Here is a 25,049-nt window from a genome sequence, read left to right on the forward strand (position 1 = left end):
CTCTGATAGGTTGTCCCCAAATTGAGGCCTACCATCTGGCCAGGTTTCATGTCTCTAGGCCTTACGGTTTGGCCTGCACGATGCGTTTTACGAATCCTTACAATTACAATAGGGTTTCAGCATTTCATGCTTGAACCCCTAATAATAATATAGAGAAATTTTTCTGTGCATCCCGGCCACGGCTTTACATTCAGCCTTTGGAGGAGACTTTCGGTAGCCTAATGGACCGTCGTCAGTGAGCGACATTTATTCATTCAAATAAAATACTTTATTTTACAGTACAGCTAGTAAAGTCAGCAGTTTTCGTTTATTTGCATTTTGACTTTCTGTAGGGGAAATTTAAAAGAGAGATCCTGGAAACGAAATCTAAATTTAGCTGAATCGGTTGGGTCGAGAATAAAATAATTTATAGCGGGTGAACACGGAGTGAATTTGAAGCGCGAGGGTGTGGTGCGGAATAGATCCTATTGCGGGAGCGGGACGAAAAAAAAGCCCCGCGCAGATCTAATTTGTATTTAAAGAAAGTGCAGAAAAAAGAAAGAAAGAGCGAAAAGGCAGAGAATGGACTGATTCCTCTTCTTGAGAGAATGGTTGAGATATAAATAACATTTTTATGCAAGTTAAAATTGGGAAATTAAAGTTTTGCCAGGTTGCTCAGGGCAGGGAACTGGGGACTGTGCGAATGCACTAAACATTTTGTTTACTTCAAGCGGTTGCGCTGTTGTGTTCAATAGTATCCAGGCTAGACTTGAGTTACTGACCACTACCGTCTTTCACTGGGAAATTTAATCCCGCGCCGCAAGAAATCTGATCGAGTGCCGCGGGAATGCGGACCAGTCAAATCCTGTAGTCCCCAGTGTGCTATGAATTCTGGGATAGGGTAGGCTGCGAAGTTGTGAGAAGGTTCCATCTGCTGTACCCTTCCTTTGCCTGAGAAACGGAGGGCGCATTTTGAAGTCGCTTTCGACTTGCGGCAGCCTTCGTCGCGCTGCTGTGACGCAATCGCACTTCAAATGCGGCCTTCAGAGGTGCAGCTAGTGCTGGGCGGTATGACCAAAAATATATATCACTGTATTTTTCTAAATTACACCGGTTTCACGGTATATGACGGTATTTTTTCCCCCTGTGCATGACCGGGTGTTAACCACATTTTCTACTGATTGAGAGAGGAAATACTGCAGTAGATTGACTAGAATGCCATATTTTACTGTCATGATGAGTGAATATTGTAGAAAAATTCCACACTAGAGTTAATACAGGTTTGCAAAGCCCCTCAAAATGATGCTATGGAGAGACCACCAATAAAACACAGACCTGCAACACACTCATTACACATGGATATTAAAATATGACCACAGAGAGAGAAAAAAACAGAGTTGAGGGCATCGTAAGCATTTAAAAAATCTTGTCTATCTTGTCTATTGCAATATATTTAGCACTCTCTAAACAAATGACACACATCAGTTTAACACAGAAAGAATTAGCAGTTACTTTTTTGCCCATTCTTCTTTGATTTGTCAGTTTATTTATTAACTTACATCATTCATTGTCATTTGTATAGCAGAATAATCCATCGTGTCATCGTGGTCGTGATCAGACTTATGGTTTAGTGTAGCCTAATCAGTGCCCATTTCATTTGAAAAAGACGTGATGAAATATGTGTGCATACATGCTTCGGGTTCATGTTTAGAGCACTATAGTATATGAAATATGTCCAAAAAAACTTAAAGTCCCTGTAAAGTCAAAACTAAACATGTGTTCTGAGTTCCTCACACCACAGATAAATGTGTTATTAACCACCCAGCCAAATTTGAATCATAAAAAAATCCGGCAAGTACATAAAATAGCTTATCAAAAACTTGAAAAAATGAGCAGCATTCTCTGCTCTCAAACGCTAGGGGAGTGTCCGCTGTCGGCGCCGAAACCACGGCCACTCGCGGGAAAGCTGCCGTAGCACACAAGACAACACTCACTGATCACGACCGTCTATGATCACGACGCACCAGATGTCGGCGGGACGGAGGATGAAGGCCTGGGCGGGGGATAGTCGGTTCTGCAGCGGATTATCAGTGAATCCCAGTTGTCTCCGGTAAAAGTTTGTAAAACTATCCGGCGTAAAGTCACTGCAGAGGCAGGTGTCGCTGGTGATCCTCAGCTCTCCATCAAGGCAGCTGTTCACAAAATTAATCCACCTCTTCTTGATCATCGTTTTTGTTTTGAAAGCTGTTTTGTAAGTTGTAGGCTGTAATAACTAACAGTACTGACAGTAACTCGCGATCGAACTGATGCGAATGTGCTCTAGTTATGATCGTGTTGGGGGAGGAGCCAGGCTCGGTGGCTCCAGTGCGTCATCGAGCCACCGTTTTAGCCCCGCCCAGAAAATCCTGAACACAGCAACGGTGAAAAACTGTTTAACGGTCTAACTTCTGAATTCAGTTCTACATAGTTCAGTCTTTGTAATGTGTTTCAGCAATACATATAATGTGTTTAGAAACAAATCTCAGAATTGCCTTTACAGGGACTTTAAACGCGCTCGCTCCAGTCTATATCTGATATGATCCATGTGGTGAGCGATGTTAAACTCATCGCGGCTCTCTCGCACGCGCCGCATGTAGTTCGAATTCTCCACTGTAATCAAGCGCTGAATCCGAAATCGCCCCTTATAACCTCAAATAGGGCATTATTTGGAGGGGACAGCGCTTTGTAGTGGTGTCCGAAACCATAGTGGACGTTATTGAGTGCACTCATTCTATCCCACATCGCACCGCAATAAGGACTGTACAGCCGCTGTACACACAACGGTTGTCCGACCTCACACACTCGTTTTCATTCACTCCTTCAAATAAAGTGATAACGTAGGGAATAGTGAATGGGGGTATAGGAGGCGATCTCGGATTCTGTAATGCGATCTCAGCTGTGCTCTGACTGCTCTCACTAGTACAGTGCAACAGTGAAATGTGTCCCCTCTCAAACAATGACGTGCTGCGTTCCGAACGTTGTTTAAGCGACATATCGGTATTGCGGTATCATCAAAATTCATATCATAACAAAAATAAATACCGGTATTCGGTATGAACCGGTATACCGCCCAGCACTAGGTGCAGCCTTCACATTGGGACACCCTTCGTAGTGCCGCTATGACGCAATCGCACTTCAAATGCGGCCTTCGAAGTGCGCGCCCTTCACTTTGGAACACAGCTCAAGTCTGACTGAAACCTGGCTTAAACCTAATGATTTTTTCGGTCTAAATGAGTCTACTCCACCTGGCTACTGTTATACGCACGAGCCCCGTCTGATTGGTCGTGGTGGCGGTGTTGCAACTATCTATAGAGATATTCTTAATGTTACTCAGAAAACAGGACACAGGTTTAATTCATTTGAAGTGCTTGTGCTAAATGTTACACTCTCAAATATAAGAAAAAAATCCCCATTATCTTTTGCTTTGGCTACCATATATAGACCGCCAGGACCCTATGTTGATTTCTTAAAAGAGTTTGCAGATTTTCTATCAGACCTAATGGTTACTGTTGATAAAGCACTGATTGTCAGTGATTTGAACATTCACGTAGATAATACAAACGATGTGCTAGGGGTTGCGTTTACAGATTTATTAACCCCTTAACTGTCACCCCCCTTTTTGAGAATACACATGAAAATGCACTATCCAAACTTAAAGGGATGCTTTAAGAATGCTTTGGAATATAGACCAAAGTTTGGTCTCGTTTTAAAGAAGACAATCTGCAGATTCAAATTCAAAATATGAAAGTTTAGAAAAGTTATGGAAGTTTAAATTTACTGTAGATGAAAAATACTGTACTAAATATTTTTTATTTCATATAAAATATATATTTTACAAAAAAAATTTACTATAAAATTACTATAAAATCAAAGCCATATGTCTAACCAAGTTGTATTCCAAATTTGAAGTTTATATCACAAAATTTTGTATAGAAGTTCCCATGAGATTTTGTTTGGGCGCTATACCAAAATTAGCCACCGGGTGTCATTCAAATTCCATTGATTGTTTTTTTGATGCATTTTTCTGTAAATTTCTGTCCAAATATCACTTCCATCACAAAACCAAATATGGACCCTTGAGACTCAGACCTTTCCGACAATGTGTTTCGTCAAGATTGGAAAAGATTTTGATTATAAAGTAGTTAAAATAATTGTTGTAATATGAAACATGACACCGCACACTTGGGGAGGAGCCCGCTAGAATAATTGAGAGTACCGTTTCCATGGTAACACAATGTCCGATTTCAAAACGGTTTTCACAGGATGAATTTTGAGTTTGTAAGCTTTCAAATGATACCTAATTAAAAAGGCGATCAAAAAAGAGCACCAGGCATCCCACCTCATCGTTTTAATCATACACTAGAATTAATTATATCACATGGAATCAATCCTACCGATATAGACATCATACCGCAAAGCGATGATGACACTGATCACTACCTTGTAATGTGCACAATGCGTACTGCTGATATGTATATGTTATAGACCAGGTAGAACAATTCTCCCAAACACTATAGATAAATTCACAAATAACCTACCAGATTTATCTCAGCTGCTCAGCGGACCCAAACACACCAATGAACTAGAGGAAATGACTAGCAGTATGAGCACCATTTTCTCTAGTACATTAGAAATGGTTGCACCGAAAGGTTAGATAGAAAAGTACTGCACCGTGGTACAACAATATTACTCACGCTATCAAGAGAGAAACTCGTAATCTAGAGCTCAAATGGAAACAAACACATTTAGAGGTCTATAGAATCGTGTGGAAAGACAGCACTTCCCATTATAAAAAGGCTCTAAAAGCAGCCAGGGCTGAGTATTACCATAAACAGATAGAAAATAACCAAAACAACCCCAGGTTTTTATTTAGTACTGTAACGTACTGCTCCGAGACAGAGGTTGAGAATCCAAATGCAGCTTTATTTGTAAGGGGTAATCCACAATCGTAGTCAAAAACAGGCAACAGGTCATACACAGGCAAGCAGTCCAAACAGGCAAACAAGGCAGGAGAGACAGGCAAACGGGTAATCCACGGAATAGGCAAGAAATCCAAAACCAGAGACATGAAACCAGGGAAACGCTCAGAAATGCAGTGATACAACGTACAAGACTTAGCAATGATTGACAGAGTGAACATGAACATTTATATAGGCTGGGGTAATGGGGTAATGTGACACAGGTGCAAACAATGAGTGAAGATGAGTCCGGGCAAAGGATTATGGGTAATGTAGCTTATGATGAAGTGACAAGTCCGGAGTGGAGTGCCCTCAGGTGGTAATCAGGGGCACTCTCACTGGTGATTGTGACATAGCCCCCCCCCTCAAAGGAGCGGCTTCCAGACACTCCTATAATAATAATCCCGGAGGGAGGTGGAGCGGAGGCGGACCCGGGGGTGGGATGGAGGGCCAGGCCCATGGAGCGGAAGAGGGCCTGGAGACAGAGCAGAAGACCAGGAAGGAGCAGGCTGAACAGATGACCAGGGTGGTGCAGGCCAGACAGATGACCAGGGTGGCGTAGGCGGAACAGATGACCATGGTGGCGTAGGCAGAGCAGGCAGCCAGGGTGGAGCAGACGGCCACCACATCAGCGCAGACGAGGTTGAAGACCCCCATGGTGGAGCAGATGACCACCACATCAACGCAGACGAGGTTGAAGACCCCCATGGCGGAGCAGACGACCACCACAGCAGCGGAGACGGGTTTGAAGAGCCCCATGGCGGAGCAGACGACCACCACAGCAGTGTAGACGGTCTTGAAAAACCCCACGGTGGAGCAGACTGAGCAGGTGGCCCGGTCGGAGTCCTCCCTGTATTCGGGACAGGAGACGGAGTCCTCTCTGGACTCGTGACTGGAGGCGGAGTCCTCTCTGGACTCGTGACTGGAGGCGGAGTCCTCTCTGGACTCGTGACTGGAGGCGGACAGTGGCTGGAGCAGCCGTCTCTGGACGCAGGTCAGTGGCTGGAGCAGCCGTCTCTGGACGCAAGTCAGTGGCTGGAGCAGCCGTCTCTGGACGCAAGTCAGTGGCTGGAGCAGCCGTCTCTGGACGCAAGTCAGTGGCTGGAGCAGCCGTCTCTGGACGCAAGTCAGTGGCTGGAGCATCCGTCTCTGGACGCAAGTCAGTGGCTGGAGCAGCCGTCTCTGGACGCAGGTCAGTGGCTGAAGGAGCCATCTCTACAGAGGGTTCTGGTAGGGTGACGGCCATTTTGGCAGAGGGAGTGCTGCATTCCTCCTCTGCAACACCAACCATAAAGGCAGAACCACTCAACAATAATGCTATGTTGATATAAAATTCTAATGTCCAATTAGGATCGTGAAGTGGAAGAAAATCATAAGACATACCGAGTCCATAGTAGTCAAATGTGCCAGCTCAATAAAGTCCACTACATATCCTCAATAGGACGATCTCCTTGACGGAGACGCATGATCTGTGCGGCTGGACTCATTTGTGGATAGACGGTCACTTAGCTGCTGGATCTGTGCATGGCGAAGTCTTCTGTAACGTACTGCTCTGAGTCAGAAGGTTGAGGATCCAACGCAGCTTTATTGAGAGGGTAATCCACAATCGTAGTCAAAAACAAGCAAAAGGTCATACACAGGCAAGCAGTCCACACAGGCAAACAAGGCAGGAGAGACAGGCAAAAGGGTAATCCGGGAGACAGGCAAGAAATCCAAAAACCAGAGACATGAAACCAGGGAAACGCTCAGAAATGCAGTATATACAACAAACAAGACTTAGCCATGATTGACAGAGTGAACATGGTTTATATAGGCTGGGGTAATGGGGTAATGTTACACAGGTGCAAACAATGAGTGAAGATGAGTCCGGGCAAAGGATTATGGGTAATGTAGTTTATGATGAAGTGACAAGTCCGGGGTGGAGTGCCCTCAGGTGGTAATCAGGGGCACTCTCACTGGTGATTGTGACAAGTACAGTGGCCAGGTTAACAAATAAATGCACATCACCTGAACAAAATATTCCAGTACAGTTTAGTAGTAATGACTTTATGGATTTCTTCACTAAAAAAATCGAAAACATCAGAAATACAATTATAAATGTACAACCTTTGACAGCGTTTTACGATTCAGCCTCAATTATCACCCCTGAAGAACAACTGCAGTGCTTTACAATTATAGGACAGGAAGAGCTAAATAAACTAATCATTGCTTCTAAACCAACAACATGTTTATTAGATCCAATACCAACTAAACTACTGAAAGAGTTGTTACCTGTAGCAGAAGAGCCTCTTCTCAATATTATTAATTCATCTTTAACTCTAGGTCATGTCCCAAGACCATTCAAGATGGCAGTTATTAAACCTCTCATTAAGAAACCACAACTAGATCAAAACGAATTAGCAAATTACAGACCTATTTCAAATCTTCCATTTCTGTCTAAAATACTAGAAAAAAATTGTGTCTGCTCAATTATGCTCTTACTTACAAGAAAACGAAATCTATGAAATTTCAGTCTGGATTCCAAGCCCATCATAGCACAGAAACTGCGCTCGTTAAAATCACAAATGACTTACTCTTAGCTACTGACCAAGGTTGTATCTCAATACTAGTTTTACTTGATCATAGTTCTGCATTCGACACCATAGATCATAAAATACCCTTAGATCGTCTACAAAAAATTACACTGGTATTCAGGGACAGGCATTTAAGTGGTTTAGATCGTATTTATCAGAGCGTTACCAATTTGTCTATTTAAACAGGGAACAATCTAAGATAACGTCTGTAAATTATAGAGTGCCGCAAGGATCTGTGTTTGGCCCTCTGCTATTCTCAATACATATTGTGCCACTTGGTAATATTATAAGAAAACATGGAATTAGTTTCCACTGTTATGCCGATGATACTCAGTTATATATTTCAGCACGACCAGATGAAATCTCTAAATTATCCATGCTGACAGAGTGTGTTAAAGATATAAAATATTGGATGACCTGTAATATTCTCCTACTAAATTCAGATAAGACTAAGGTATTACTTATTGGACCAACAACTTGCATTTGGAAGGATGTGCTGTTACTTCATCCGCTACAGTAAAAGACCTGGGTGTTATATTAGACAGCAACTTGTCTTTTGAAAATCATATTTCAAATACTACAAAAACAGCCTTCTTCCACCTCAGAAACATCGCTAAGCTACGAAACATGCTATCGGTCTCCGATGCGGAAAAGTTAGTTCATGCATTCATGACCTCTAGACTAGATTGCTGTAATTCACTACTATCTGGCTGTCCTGCATCATCAATAAACAAGCTCCAATTAGTCCAAAATGCAGCTGCTAGAGTTCTTACTAGGTCAAGAAAATATGATCACATAACACCAATTCTAACATCTCTACACTTGTTACCTGTTAAGTTTCGTATCAATTATAAAGTACTGCTACTGACCTATAAAGCCCTAAATGGTTTAGCTCCTGGGTATTTAACTGATCTTCTATCGCCGATCTTTAAGATCACTAAACTCTGGGCTTCTGGTAATACCGAGGATATCTAAGTCCACTAAAGGAGGAAGAACATTTTCATATTTGGCACCTAAACTATGGAATAGCCTTCCTAATAATGTTCGGGGCTCAGACTCACTCCTCCACTTTGTACTCCAGTTATATCAGTGCACATGATTGTCTTTGCTTAATGCTTTGAACAGCAGCTACGCTAATTATTTTTCTATTCTGTTTTATCTCAGGACGCCCATCCCGAGGTAACTAGAGAGTCCGTCAGCTCCAGTCTGGATCGAGCTTCTCATAAAGACTTCAGATGACCATCACCTGTGAAGAGACGACTCAACTCCTGCGAGGACTTCAGATGACACAGCTCTGCATTAACACGCACCCATGCTCATCTCTATGTACCCTTTTCATTAACAACATGTATTCCTATTTCACTTATTTCTGATCCTTAATTATTATATTGATTAATAATAGATTGTTAGCTCATCTGTGTGCTTTGTATATGTGCATTTCTGAAATGCATAACATGGACAAATCACTTTAAATTGTAATGTAGACGCATGCATTTTCTGTGAAGCTGCTTTGAAACAATGTATTGTGAAAAGCGCTATACAAATAAATTTGAATTGATTTGAACTGAATTGAATTGAAAAGCCTTGAACGGCTGCCCAGAGACGAGGCCGCGTTAGGGCGCACAGAAATGTCACGTTAGGACACATGGTGACGAAGCCACATTAACCGTACGGATAAGGCACCATAGCCACAGAGACGAAGGCCACATTAGGCCACACAGATTAGGCCACACAGATAAGGCCACAGGGAGATGAAGGCCACATTAAGCCACATGCAGACAAAAGCCATATTAGGCCATACAAATAAGGCCACATGGAGATGAAGGCCACGTTACGCCACATGAAGATAAAAGCCACATTAGGCTATACGAATAAGGCCACTTTAGGCCACATAGAGATGGAGGCCACAAGAAAACAAAACCACGTTAGGCCATGCAGAGAAGCCATGTTAGGCCACAGATAAAGTCTAAAGAACAGCATGACAGATGAGTAAAAGAAATAATCAAAATACATAGACATACTATTGAGAAACCTCAGACAATGCCCTTACAGAAGGATAAAATTGTTTTATATGATAACACTTTACTAGCTAATAACCATAGCTAGCTATTGAACCCTGTAAAGCTACCGAACCTATGAAAAAAGATAATCAATGCAAGGGTCATCATTTGATACCCTAAGCCAGGTTCATACTGTGCGATTTTGGCCACGTTTTGCAGTCTGAGACAAATATTGCAATCCTAAAAATTCCTTTGACCCTAGGCTAACATGTCTTTGATAGTTAGTTTGACATGCTCACCAATAGCTGTGAATTTTTTTTTTTTTTAAGTGAATGGGTTGATGTAAAACTCCAGACAAGTTCTCATCGTCTGATTATCGTACAATATGACATTAATGCAGCAGAGATCCCACAGTGTGACATCAGGATCATGTTTGCACAGTCTGAAAAGCAACGAATCGCAATGATTATAAGCCGCACCGTGTGTGCCACTTTAATGAAGAGAAAAGCGCTTGATGTAATAACCAATTGGAGGAGCTTACATACATGGAATACACACAATCGGGATTAAGTGGTTCAGCTGCCTGCTAGTGTATACAATCGACCAGGGAGAGTAGAAAATGAAATGGATTCATGGTGCAGTGTAGTCAGATTGGACTATAACAGTTTTGCTAGAGTGTATGAGATTAGCTGACTGAAGCATTTGACAGTTTTGTGTGTTTAAAAGGGAATGCACTCTGCTCACTTACTGTATTCTTAACTTTTTTTTAATTTATTTTTTATTTTATAAATAATTATGTTCCCGAGCTGCAATTTCAGTTGCTATACAGTATGCAATCGTTATGTAAAATGGGTCGGATTGAATACAGAATTAAATTAGTGTTGCTGTCAAATAACAAGTCAAAGTGTATGCAAACCTTTGATGTACCCTAAATATGGTGTTATCAGCTTTAGTGGAAAATACACATCCCGTTTTATCCATAATAGTAGCCAGGGTGTCCTAGCACACACAGAAAGTCCATGTGAGACATAACACGATATTCTAAAAGTTCCTAAATAGACAGAGGCATCCAGATATCACAGTAGCAGAATAAAACGTAGATAGAGACATTAACTGGTATGATATGAAGACAAAAGCGCACAGTTACTACTATATGGTTTTGCTTTAGCCAGAGTTATTTATATAATGCAATATGCAACAAACAGCCTTTATAGGAGCACAGAACGCTACAGGTTCTTCCTCATAAAAAGGAAGCCATGTCAGATCACAAAAGGAAATTATTACAACATTGGTTGCCCCGCAGGTTTGAGCAAAACATGTACAACAGGCCCAAAACAATTAAGCTTGAAAAAATGTTAAGTCGTATTAGATTCAAATGCACGTTATGACACACTTACAGCGCTTGTAAAGATGAATGTAGTGATGCAAACAGACCAATGCACTGATGTTGGTGCTGTAGGCTACTAAAAACTATGCTGAGCATAGCATATTTAATTCAACTTTAGCGGTTTTATAACACAGAACCAATTCGTGATTCCAGCTTAACTTCAGTTAAAGGGAAGCTCACCCAAAAATGCAAATAATGTCATTACTCACCCTCATGCTGTTCCACCTCCGTTCATCTTCGGAACATAAATTAAGATATTTTTGTTGAAATATGAAGGCTCAGTGAGGCCTCCATAGGAGCAAAGCAATTTACACTCATGATTATGAATCATGATTCGACTCGCTGATTCGATACACTCCGAAGCTTCATGAAGCAGTGTTTTGAAATCGGTTATCACGTTATTTAGTTGTTTTTTTTGTAGTTTTTTTGGCCCGCCAAAAAATATTATCGTCGTTTATAATATTGATATTGAACCACTGTACTCACATGGACTTATTTAAATATGTTTTTAGTACATTTTCATTTTTGGGTGAACTAACCCTTTAACTGTGAAGCAGTATTAAACTGCTTTAGATATGTGGCTTTGATTTAATAGTAATTTTAGAGTAGAAATTATTTTGTAACATATATATTTTATATTAAATATTTAATACAGTACATTTGATTTACAGTCAACTTCCATAACTTTTTCATACTTTCATTTTTTGAAGTGATTGAGCAATAATCTGCTGACTGTCTTATTTAAAATGAGACCAAACTTATGTCTATATTCCAAAGCATTCTTGAATTGCAACCATTTAAGTTTGGATAGTGCATTTTCATGTATATTTTCAAAAAGGGGGGTGACAGTTAACAGGTTAAAACCCATGTAAGGTTTCCATGCATTCGTGAGGCATTGAGGTTAGGTTACAACACAAACAAGCAACGACAATGAGTGATCACGGCGCACAACAAGTGCTGTCTCATACATCTGCGTGCGCTGAGATGATGGCTGCTGTAGTGATGACGCCAGAATGGTGATGAAGATTGCCACCGTGTCTCTGATAACAGGCCCAGATAGTCCTCCATGAAAGTGATTGTTCTGAATCTGAACTAGATTTTGCTCGCGTTAGTGAAGGAACTCGCGTCTGATTTAAACCGCCACTGTAGCATTGCACGTTATTAACTGTAAGACCACCGATCGACCGCTACGGAATGTCGGAGGTCGTCAACTGGTAAATGTTGGATTCAGCATCTGTGAACTCTGAGAGTCTGAGAATTAGGACATGATTGTTTAGGTCTTAATGTGATAAGTGACATAACATTGAATCTTCCCGGCAGAACTTTACGCTAGAGCTTTCATTTCACTTCAAAATGAAAATTTCCTGATAATTTAGGCTACTCACCCCCATCTCATCCAAGATGTTCATGTCTTTCTTTCTTCAGTCGAAAAGAAATTACATTTTTTGAGGAAAACTTTTCAGGATTTTTCTCCACATAATGGACTTCAATGGGAACAAATGGTTGAAGGTCCAAATCAATGCAGTTTCAAAGGAAGGGCTTCAGAGGCTATGCACGATCCCAGACGAGGAATAGGGTCTGATCTAGACAAACCATCAGTCATTTTCAAAACAAATTGTAACATTTATATACTTTTTAAAACGAAATTGCTCATCTTGTTCTGCATCACGTCGGAAAGGTCATACTAGATGTAGAAGTACCGCCCCCGTGTTTACAAAGCGCTCATGAGAAAACTAATAGAAACACGCTAGGAATAAATTACACTTCACTATATATTTCACATAGAACAGTTATTTCAAATTTGTTGTAATTTTCACAATATTACTGTTTTTTTATTATTATTGTATTTTTATTACATAAGTGCAGCCTTGGTGAGCGTAAGATACTTTTTTCAAAAGCATAATTTTAATGTTTCCAAACTTTTGGCAGGTACTATAGCATTTAAATTATATATACATTTTTGTGTGTGTGTGCGCGCGTGTGCGTGTGTGTGTGTGTGTGTGTTTTTTTTAATATGCTGATCTTCAGCATCAATTCATTAGCCTACGAGTCTTAAGTATTTTGAGTCAGGTTTACTAATAAATTAATAATTTTTGCATCAAAACAATTATGTATTGATAAATTAAAAACATTACACATGGTAAACAGGTGTGTGTGTGTGTGTGTGTGTGTGTGTGTGTGTGTGTGTGTGTGTGTGTGTGTGTGTGTGTGTGTGTGTGTGTGTGTGTGTGTGTGTGTGTGTGTGTGTGTGTGTGTGTGTGTGTGTGTGTGTGTGTGTGTGTGTGTGTGTGTGTGTGTGTGTGTGTGTGCGTGCGTGTGCGTGCGTTTTTGTGTGTGTGTGTGCGCGCAAGTTTTTGTGTGTGTGCGTGTATGTGTGTGTTTTTTATTTGCTGATCTTCAGCATCAATTCATTAACCTACGAGTCTTAAGTATTTTGAGTCAGGTTTACTAATAAATTAATAATTTTTCCATCATAACAAACCATTATGTATGGATAAATTAAAAACATTACACATGGTACACAGGTGTGTGTGTGTGTGTGTGTGTGTGTGTGTGTGTGTGTGTGTGTGTGTGTGTGTGTGTGTGTGTGTGTGTGTGTGTGTGTGTGTGTGTGTGTGTGTGTGTGTGTGTGTGTGTGTGTGTGTGTGTGTGTGTGTGTGTGTGTGTGTGTGTGTGTGTGTGTGTGTGCGTGCGTTTTTGTGTGCGTGTGCGTGTGCGTGTGCGTGTGCGTGTGCGTGTGCGTGTGTGTGTGTGTGTGTGTGTGTGTGTTTGTGTTTTATATGCTGATCTTCAACATCAATTCATTAGCCTACGAGTCATACGTTTTTTTAGTCAGCCTTTAGGTATATACTAAAATCCATATCAATGTTCCTTATTCCAAAGCTTTTCCTGTTTGTTAGTTCTTTTGGATGTGTCTGTTCTTGGCTGTTTCTCCAGATCTGAATCTGTTCTGACCTTTGGTTTTTTTACACATCAATGTAAAATTTGTTTTGTGAAAGTGTAACATATGAAGTGTCTCAAGCAATGGTTGTTGTTTTTATGCTACAGTTGTACATAAAATTATTGGTAAACAAGTTTCACCAAACCACACTTACAGAGAGCTCAGAAGGAGTCATTCACAGGAAGTGCTCTTGTGTTCAAAGACAGCTAGACACCAAAACTGGATTCACACGTACTGATACTGTGTGTGTGTGTGTGGTGCGTGAGCAGTGCATTTTCATTTCAGTGCTTATATTAATCGATAAGAGCATTTACACTGGTAGTGTGAGCAGTGCAGTGTTGCGTCCTGTTCACTGAAATGAAAATGTACCGTTCATGCCGCACTCATACAGTAGCTATGTGTTTGCAACTTCATGCCTTCTGAGAAAGCCGAACTGCTTGTTTATAGTAACACACAGCTAGCCAGATGTAGGACATAGGCTAAGTAAATATCAACAATTAAGTTAATTATGTATATAATGAATTTCCCAATAAATATTGATATTGTTTTATCGCCCAGCCTTACACCTGCAAACATCCCTGACTTGCATTGAAGGAGTGACCAAGTTCAGAGAGCAGAATATCATAGACACTTGCTGTAGATTTGTTTTAGATATGGCCTAATGAGGCTGGTCTCACTCTAAACTCTGCAAGAGTGTGTGTGTGTGTGTGTGTGTGTGTGTGTGTGTGTGTGTGTGTGTGTGTGTGTGTGTGTGTGTGTGTGTGTGTGTGTGTGTGTGTGTGTGTGTGTGTGTGTGTGTGTGTGTGTGTGTGTGTGTGTGTGTGTGTGTGTGTGTGTGTGTGTGTGTGTGTGTGTGTGTGTGTGTGTGTGTGTGTGTGTGTGTGTGTGTGTGTGTGTGTATGTTTGTGTGCATGTTTGTGTGTGAGTGTGTTTGTTTGTTTGGGTGCGTGTTTGTTTGTTTGGGTGCGTGTTTGTTTGTGTGTGTTTGTTTGAGTGTGTTTGTTTGTACGTGTTTGTTTGTGTTTGTGTGAGTGTGTGTGTTTGTTTGTGTGTGTTTGTTTGTGCGTGTTTGTTTGTTTGTGTTTGTTTGTGTCTAATTGTTTTTGTGAGTGTGTTTGTTTGTGTGTCTAATTGTTTGTGTGTGTGTGTTTGTTTGTGTGTGTATTTGTTTGTGTGTGTGTTTGTTTGTGTTTGTGTTGGAATTACATACCACAATGTCCCTTCATTTCAACATACATTTCAGAAAGTTTTGCTACATTTTAAAATGAAAATTGGCTACAACGACATATAATCAGGACTAATCAATATTGTTGTTTAATTGTCTTATCATCTATTAAATGTTTTACTATATAAACACATTTAAAGGAATACAACTTAGTTATTTGATATCATGTTCTTCATTTTTTGATGGTCCGTGAGTGAGAAGCATCTGGTGGTTCCATCACAATGAGATACAAAGTCACAAGGCACTTCCTGTAAATCAATTCTATTAAAGCACTTTTACTGTTTCTTGCTTTTTACTTACCTGCATTTTCACCACTAGCTTCTGTACTAGTCACAGGTTTGTGCACGCAGGAAGACGAAGACAGGCACACACAGTTCAAATAGTAGTTTAATCTCAAATAAACTAAAGACAGGCAAAAGCACAACACATCTATCATAACGGTGACCGGACAAAGACTGAGTGAACAAGAGGAACTTAAATAGCAGACAGAAATGAGATAATTAACTAAACACTGAACAGAACATAAAGGAACACTCCACTTTTTTTGAAAATAGGCTCATTTTACAAGTCCCCTAGAGTTAAATAGTTGAGTTTTACCGTTTTTGAACCCATTCAGCTGATCTTTGTATCTGGCGGTAGCACTTTTAGCATAGCTTAGCATACATCATTGATTCTAAACAGTCCATTAGCATCTCATTCAAAAAATGACCAAAGACACTTTCAATATTTTTCCTATTTAAAACTTGACTCTTCTACAGTTACATCGTGTGCTAAGACAAACTGATAATGAGAAGTTGCGATTTTCTACACTAATATGGCTAGGAACTACGTTCTCATTCCTGCGTAACATGGATCTTCGCAGCCAATGATTCGTTGGTATTCTGTGAAACATGGTGGTAGTTACACCTTCGACTTACTATCACAGCCCTTTACAAAACACAGAACCATGGCTAATCACACAGGTAAATCCACAACACAATTTGTCGGCTGCAAGCCTGAAACTTTCTCTGCAACTATACGAACTTAGTGGCGGTCACATTGAAAGTTACCTAGCTGGGGGCTACTTTCAGGCACTGTAATATCATTGCGCTGCTGCAGCCATGGCACGGCCCCGAAGATCCGCGACTATTACACACAAAGGAGAAAGTAGTTCCTAGCCATATAAGTGTAGAAAATCGCAACTTTTAATTTTCAGTTGGTCTTAGCACACAATGTAACTGTAGAAGTGTCAAGTTTTAAATAGGAAAAATATTGAAAGTGTTTTTGGTCATTTTTTGAATGAGATGCTAATGGACTGATCAGAATCAATTATGTATGCTAAGCTATGCTAACAGTGCTACCGCCAGATACAAAGATCGGCTGAATGAATTCAAAAACGGTAAAACTCAACTATTTAACTCTAGGGGACTTGTAAAATGAGCCTATTTTCAAAAAAAGTGGAGTGTTCCTTTAACTAACAAGGGTAACCAAGGAAACAGACAAGTGCCAGGAATCTAAGACTAAAGGTGATGATACATTGGGCAACTTTTTTGAGCAATGTTGCTTGGACACTTTCCCATTGGGAATGGGCAACACATTTCTATCTGGATACTTTAGATCGGTCATGGGCCCTGTGTCTTACCTGGTTGCCCGTCGATGGCAACATTGCCTAGTAACATTTCTCAAAAAGTTGCCCTGTGTATCATCACCAAAAGGAACATGTGACAGAATCAAAATAATGACAATACTTAAAGAAATTAATGAAAACGAGTGAGTGAATTCGGACAGCAGCTGTGTGCATCGGCTGTACACTCGCTATTGCGGTGCAATGTGAGATTGAATGAGTGCACTCAATAACGTCCACTATGATTTCGGACACCACTACAAAATGGCTGTCCCCTCAAATAATGCCCTATTTGAGGGTATAGGGGGCGATTTCGGATTCAGCCCTTGATTACAGCAGAGAATTCAAACAACACGCGGCCCGCGATGACACGATGAATTATTCTGCTACACCGAAGACAATGATGTAAGTTAATAGACTGACAATTCAAAGAAGAATGGGCAAAAAAGTAACTGCTTTATTCTTTCGGTGTTAAACTGGTGTGTCATTTGTTCAGAGACTGTAGTGCTCTTAAATGAATTGAAAACATTCTTAGACCTTTTAAATGTTCCTCAGCGTTTCTCCCTCGTTTTGGCAGTTTGTTATATAGGGTTCGATTCTTAAAATGCTTAAGGTGCCCTCAACTCAGTTTTTTTCTCTCCGTGGTCATATTTTAATATTCATGTGTCTGTAGTGAGTGTGTTGCAGGTCTGTGTTTTATTGGTTGTTGTCTACCCTACATCATTATTTTGTGGGGCTTTGCAAACCTGTATTAATTCTAATGTGAAATTTTTTCTACAATATTCACTCATAATGACAGTAAAACAGGGCATTCTAGTCAATCTACTGCAGTATTTCCTATCAGTAGAAAATGTGGTTAACACCTGGGGCCTCATTTATAAAACTTTGCGTAGGATTTGCGTCAGAAGTGGCGTACGGATGAAACATAGGATGTGCGTACGCACAGAAATATTCGGATTTATAAAACCGTGCGCACGCACATCCTACACAGTTTTCCCTTAATAAATCACAATCAATTCTAAATGTAGCGCAGCTTTTGCGGCTTCATGTCACGCCCATAGTTGCCCATAAATAGTCTGTGAAACGCCCACAAGTTAATATTCATAGATTGCGAAATCATTGCAAACACAGAGAAATAAAAAAAACGTAACTTCACGCAATGTGAAGTAGAAGTTATCGTTGGCGAGATGGAAAAGAAGAGAAAAATGTTGTTTTGGAGGGCACAGTGTGGACATTACTAATGCCAAAAAGGCACTTGAATGGCAAAAGGTTGCAGACGCCGTAAATGCTGTAGCCTCACAACCTCGGACCGTGGCCGAAAAAAAAAAAGAAATGGTCGGACATCAAAGTCGAAGCAAAAAAGCGTCTAGCGCTCCATCACCAGAGTGTGTCTGCCACGGGTGGGGGAAAGGGGACACCGGAGCTGACCCCTCTTGATGAGAGACTGCCGGCAGTTATTGGGGAATCCCTATTAATCCCTATCCCTATTATCTACGTGGAAATGGGAAATAGTTCAGTGCAAATGTAATTTCTTGCAGCTTTCTGAATGGTTGAGACATACGTCATATGTTATTTTATCGAAAATAAAACAAACTAAAGGCATTTGCATGAATACCATGATTCCGTAGCTGATGAAGAAATTTTTACTATGAAAACAACTTTCCCCAGTGGACAATTAATACATCTATCTATCTATTTATCTATCTATCTATATATCTCCCTAATTATCTATCTATCTATTTATCATTCAATCTAATTGTATCTATATCTGCTCCGCGAGACGGACACATTGACGAGAATATCAGTTTTGTACATTATTTCGTTCTGTTTACCATATTATTTATGAGGATGAATTGCATAACATGGCAATATTGTTGCAGAACATGTTTCACTTTTTTTTTTTTTTTTGCATTTCTTTTGTAATTTTCGTTTGATTTTGTTTGTTTTACACTGCAGATCGATCAAACGGGTGTTCGTGTAGGCTGTTAATTGTAAGACTTGCTTTGTGAAGTCTTCAAGTTATTTATGAGAGGCAGTATTGCCATTTCTTTTACACAACGGTCTGCAGTTTCACACACTTTCACGTGTTTCTTCCATCTGCCGACGGTGTCGCCATTTCACATTTCACCCGTTTTTGTGCGTACGCCTGGGTCAGAGCTTGCGTGAAGGACCGCACATTTTCCCGTCAAGTTTGCTTTTTATAAATACCAATTATTGCGTAGAGAGTGGCGTACGCCTTCTTTTGTGCGTACGCAACGTTTATAAATGAGGCCCCTGGTCATGCATAGGGGGGAAAAAAACTGTCATAAACCGCGTAACCGGTATAATTTAGAAAAATACTGTGATATAAATCTTTGGTTATACCGCCCAGCACTACAAGAACTAGGACCATGCAGCCATGATGGGAACCCTTGGTCCTGGCATTCAGAGGACTGTGGGAGGAACCTCAGAAATGAATAGCCATGTTGGAAACCTATTGGACTCAGGATGGTGCAAAGTAGTGTGTACATATGAAGACTTTAGATGCAAAAGCCTCTAAGTCCGTCTGACGTTTTTCTTTAAAATAAGTATTTTTGTCAGGCTACTGTGTATAGGTTTCTACCTAAGTACTGGTACTTCTGAATGGGCTGAGGCTGGGATTTAGTAGCCTGGTCTTACCAGACTCTCGTACCTTTCATTTGTACAGAGAGTCTGGCCACTCTCCATTGACAAGCGTTAACTTCCTTGAAGGCGGGTACTCTGTTGAAGTTTAAAACTATTGGATCTGCCCAGAGCCACTCTGGATCTGCCATAACCAATCGCTAACGTTTGGTCGTGACGCATGTCATCTCAAACCAGAGCACGACATCAACGTCATCGTTCTCAGCCACTCCCTCTGTTCGCTGATTGGACCAGTTCAAATTTGTTCTGAGAAAACCTAAGAATATACCGCAGTCCCAGACGGAGAACTGAAGGAAAATGAAAATTAAGCGAAAGTATATAGGAGGGCGGAGCCAGACTAGGGATTTAGTGGGTTTGAAGTGAAAGTATTGTATGAACGTATACTATATGCGGAGAGCATTCACTCAGTATGAAGTGGCTTTTAGAGGCGTTTGCATCTGAACTCTTCATATATACCGCCAGACACAAATACTGCTCCCTCAAGCCAAGGCGCAAGATGCAAAGACAAGAGGAGGGATGGAAAAAAACTGTCATAAACCCCCATTGCAACTGTCATAAACTCCCATTGCAGCCCACAAGACGCCAAGCTGCACGAAAGACGCCAACTGGAGTGGCCTTATGTGACGACCTGAGACAAGACAGAAAAAAGACAGATTTGACTTAGCAAATTCTTCTCATGAGAAAGTTAATGCTTTTTCAGCCGATCTTAGGTTCACTACCTTAAACCAGTTGTGGTGCAGGATTAGCCCTAGAGCAAGTCGACGTCTTGGCTTGTCCTGCAGGAGAGCCCCGAGCAGATCACAGCCTTCTGTGCAGGAAGACGGGAGGGAAGACTAATTATCACCCTAAACTTTACATCTGCTCTATTTGATCATGTTAAGATGTTTTGTATGATTGTGAATTATTAATTCTAGATCTCACCTGTTGACAGGCCGGGTTTGGAGCAGCGCTTCTGTTTCAGCTGAAGCAGGTCATGATCACTAGGTAAATCTCCGTGCAGCATCACAAACATCAGAATCCCTAGTGACCATGCCGTCGCCTGTCTGCCGTAGTACGTCCCTCTGACATGGTACTCCGGAGGGGAGTAATCGGCTGTGCCTGTGGAAAGAGATTTTGTCTTATGAGCAAGTTTGCATTAACGCATAACTCATCACTGGAGTTAAAAGTGCCAATACAATACAGACGATACAAACCAGAGTATAACCTGTACGGCGAACTCCTCAGCATGTCCCCACACCCGAAGTCAATCAGCTTGACTTCTGATGTCTCGCTGTTTATCAGCAGATTGGCCAGTTTTATGTCACGGTGGAAGACTCCGCGAAGGCAGCACACGTTGGCAGCGTGAGCCACCTGCCTCATGATATGTCGTGTCTTCTCTTCGTCGAGTGTTCCACCGTGACGCCTCATGAACTTTCTCAGATTCTCACTGGGAGAGGGACATTCGAGGACCATCACAAAGTGGTCAGGGTGATCCTGCCAGTCCAGCAGCCTGATGACCTCTGGCACGATGGGACCTTTATTCGCCAGGATGGTGAGGGCGATCTCTTTTGGAAGGGGCTTTGGATGATCAGGCTATAAGACAGATTTTATGACGTTAGATAGAGGTGGTTTCCCAAACAAGATTTAGCTCAGTCTTGGACCAGTTTGTTAATTAAAAAACAAAGAAACATTTGTCTGTGGTTAATGTTAATATGAGATATTTTATATTGTCCAGCCTACTTACAATGAATATACATTCTGTGTCATCTGTCTTTGGGACGTATTTCACGGCCACCTGATGAACAAAACAAACAATTAATTATCGTGTCGAAGCCATAAGATACAACTAAGAGGGCTTAAAGTGTTGTATCAGAAGGATGAGATTAAGCTAGATCGTGTTTTGTGTTGTCACAGTTTACTCCACTGACGAGGCAAGTTGTTGGACCCAAGTGCAGTTTAATCAAAAACAAAAGACTTGACATGGCTAAACAAACCTCACCTATGCAGCAGATAACAACATCAATAACAGACAAGGGCTGTTTCCGAAATCGCCCCCTATACCCTCATTCACTATTCCCTACATTAGTCCACTGATATAGTCCACTTCGAAAACGAGTGAGTGATTTCGGACACTAAGTGCGCCGGAAAGGCTGCCGTTTTTGCAGTTTGTGCTTGCTGTTTGGCAGCTCCAGTAATAATGAAAAGATTTATCCTGAACTATGCTACGGAAACTAGCATGTAACCTTAATCAAACAATATAATAATCATCTTAAAAAGGATCATTTATACCTGTATGCATGATATTGGGCTGGACCAGTGCGGTTCGGAAGATGGATGGATGATTGATTCAGCTGTGGGCACTATTTGAGGGAACAGCCATTTAGTGGTGTCCGAAACCATAGTGGACGTTATTAAGTGCACTCATACAATCCCACAATGCACCACAATAACGAGTTTGCAACCGATGTATGCTCGACGGCTAGAGAATACCCATAATGCACGTGAGAGTCGCGCCGTGCATTGAATGAATTCCCGCGTTTCGCCAGGAGATGGCATCGACTCACACACTTTTTAAGACCAATGATATTGGGCCCACTCACTTGTATCATCTCTAATTGAGCACGTCTGTTTACATACCCTGATAAACACTGATTAAATCGGTTAGTAGCTTTATTTTCACTTCTCTAATATTTTCTTCATATTCATAGAAAATAAATTCCTTTCCGATCTGATATATGATGGAAAAAAGGATCAGTGCGAGTTTGGTAAAAGACGGATTCGAACCTCTGATCAATTTGCGTCAAATCTTAATGCTAAGCGTCTTACCCCTACACTATTGCTACTGATAAAGATTGTGTATTCCGTAGGTGTGTCTTCCTCAACCAGACGTTTAAACAAGCCGATATATTAAATATATTTTTTGTACATTGCATCTACTCCAGTAAAATGTTTCTGTTAAAGGACCCACCGACATTTTTTTTTGCTTCTGACGCCCATAATATAAATAGTAGCCTACTATAAAGTATGAAATATATCCTACTACGGTATATACAAATATTATTGTTATTTTTTTAATTAAATGCTTATTAGTTACTTTATTATTCCCCTTTCCAAGTAAGTTCAGTCCCACACAAGTAAAGAGTTATAGGGTTAACTTTAAGCTTGTTGGCTCGTTTTTGGAGTAGTGGAGTAATGGAGAATGAGGGTACATAGGGCGAATCGGACAGCGGTAAGTTAATTCATTCAGGGCGCGACTCTCAGTGCGTTGAGAGCACACCGTCTGGTTGAGTGAGAGAACAGGCTTGTTTGAGATGAGCAAAATCTGCGCAGAACCGATCACCGGTGATCAGCGCGAGATGCATGCCGGTTAGAAATGTGTCCGAGGGAGGTCCGCCTTTGTGGGTTATGTGATTGTTGTCATATTTATAAAAAAATATATATACAAACATGTATGTAGGCCTAATTAAAGTAAAAATGATTGATAAACACGTCTTTCGAATGGAAATAAATAACAAAAACTTTGGGTGTCTTGTTCATAATGTTTATTTTCATATAAAGGTAACAGAACTTAAATTACATCCAGTTTATCAGCAACAAAGCGCACGATTGTGAATCCCGCGATATCCGCCTTTGATCTCGCAGGTGTCTGATCCACTACGAGAAGATAGAACTGTCCGGCTTGCCTGCACTTTTTTCACTCCTCCCCTCACTGCAGCCGCCTAGTCTCGGCTGAATATCAGGCGAGGTGAGGCGCATCTCAAACAAGCCTAACGTTTCAAAAGCATAAGGAGTTGTTTCTCGTTTGCTCTCGAAATGCTCTCGCGGGACTTTGCTGTCATACGCCGATCGGGCATCGAACAAGCATATTCTCCAGCGCGTACATCTAATGTACACTCGTTATTGCGGTGCATGGTGGGATTGAATGAGTGCACTCAAAAACGTCCACTATTGTTTCGGACACCACTAAAAATGAATGTTCACTCAAATAGTGCCCTATTTAAGGGTATAGGGGGCGATTTCGAACACAGCCAAGGACACACGGCAAACATGAGGGCTTAAATACACTGAGTCTAATGACAAGAGACACCTGTGAACCGTGATTAAAGAATGAACCAATGACAGGACAAGACACAAGATCACTTGAGGGCATGGGAATCACATGACAATGCAACATGACAAAACCAGGAAGTGAAAGAACAAGACAAACTTAGAAACATAACTTGAACATAATCAACTAAAACATGAACAAGGAACAATGAACATGAACCAACACCAAAACACCCTGTGACGTGTGATTTTACTTACTTTAAGGTCATCCTCCAGGCGTCTCCCTTCGTACACCACACCAAAACCACCTTTCCCCAGCTCATCACCAATAGTATAGTGACTGAAGATGTAGTCTATGAAAAGACAAAGATAACTTATTTCAACCTGTGACATTCTGTATTTACTAGATTTAATCTAAAACTTTCATATAATTATGAGTTTGAATGACTATATAGAATATGCATAAAGAAAGGGCATTAGAGACTTCATTCTGTAGGAGAGTAAAAGTTCCCTTAATTTATTATTTTCCAATTAATGTATATTCATATATAGGTGATTAATTTTTTATGGATATAAACAAGATAAACTTCTCACAAGATGGTTGTGTCATTTACCATCACTACTTCTTCCTGGTCATGCTACCTTCCTCTTCTGTCCCTCATCCTGCGGCTGCTTCTCCTCTCCCTGACCTGTTCTCTGGGTCTGTTTTCTGGTGGCTCTAAAGAAAGAGTGCAGCCTCCTCTATCACTCCTCCTTTTTATCTCCTCCCTCTCCTCCTCCACCACTTCTTCTTTCTTTTCTCCTGCACTCTCCCTGACTCCTTCCTCTCCTCTTTCTCCCCGCCTCCTCCACCTTCTTCTCCTTCTCTCTCCATCACCCTCCTCAACTCCTCCTCCACTTCCTCCTCACCTCACCTCCTTCCTCTCCTCCTCCTTCACCACTTTCTCCTCCTCCTCCTCCTCTCTCCATCTTTGCTGTTTCCCTCACCAGCATCAACAGGGGTCTCACCGCGAGGATGAGGATGTTGAACCGCCATGTTGATGCTGGGTTTTGGGGTGTACTCAGATCTCTTGATCTTACACCTCGCCAATCATCGGACTCACTTTACAAACATCGCTGTGAAAACTGCTGAGGCGTGCAAACCAATCAGGTCGCTTCCCGCCCTAGCCCGCCAAATCCCACCAGAATGGCCGTGGCCTACAGCTATAAAGGCCCATGTTACGCCATAGGATTTCAGGTTAAATCGACTGAAGCGATCCCCTGATCTAAGCACAATAGCACGCAGGGCTACGCAATACTCGTTCCCTTCTCTCTGGGAACCGAGGTTACGTTCGTAACTGAGTTGTTCCCTTTCGAGAGTACTCTCGTATTGCGTAGCTTATGCTATGGGAACCCAATTTAAAATGCTGTGCTTGCTTAAAACCTTCACCCCACACTATGGCCTGGGATGAGAGCCCGAGCCCGAGGCCCATAGAAGAGAAAAAGTTATGAGCCCCAAAAAGAGGCCAACGTGAGCCTCATTTAAGGGTATGTGTAGGGAATGAATATTCCCGTCAATTATTAGGCAAAACTAGACCAGACAGAGTCGGGCCTATGATTAATGCAAATGTGTTATACATTTCTTTATGTGGAATTAAATAAAAACTGGATCGGACAG

General features: G+C 41.2%; 1 protein-coding gene across 1 annotated transcript; it reads right to left on the minus strand.

The window, feature by feature from the left end:
* Positions 1 to 18,652: 18,652 nt before the first annotated feature.
* LOC307117263 (serine/threonine-protein kinase pim-1-like) lies at positions 18,653 to 24,428 on the minus strand (the record flags this gene model as incomplete). The annotated part of the gene is made up of 7 exons (XM_079802054.1): positions 18,653 to 19,994; positions 20,086 to 20,174; positions 20,288 to 20,464; positions 20,560 to 20,938; positions 21,090 to 21,140; positions 23,651 to 23,745; positions 24,380 to 24,428. 7 exons carry the CDS (start codon positions 24,426 to 24,428, stop codon positions 19,983 to 19,985), a joined length of 852 nt encoding a protein of 283 aa, XP_079658180.1. The 3' UTR covers positions 18,653 to 19,982.
* Positions 24,429 to 25,049: the final 621 nt, after the last annotated feature.

The sequence above is a fragment of the Gobio gobio genome, assembly GCF_949357685.1.
Source record: "Gobio gobio genome assembly, chromosome: 21".
Lineage (NCBI taxonomy): Eukaryota > Metazoa > Chordata > Actinopteri > Cypriniformes > Gobionidae > Gobio > Gobio gobio.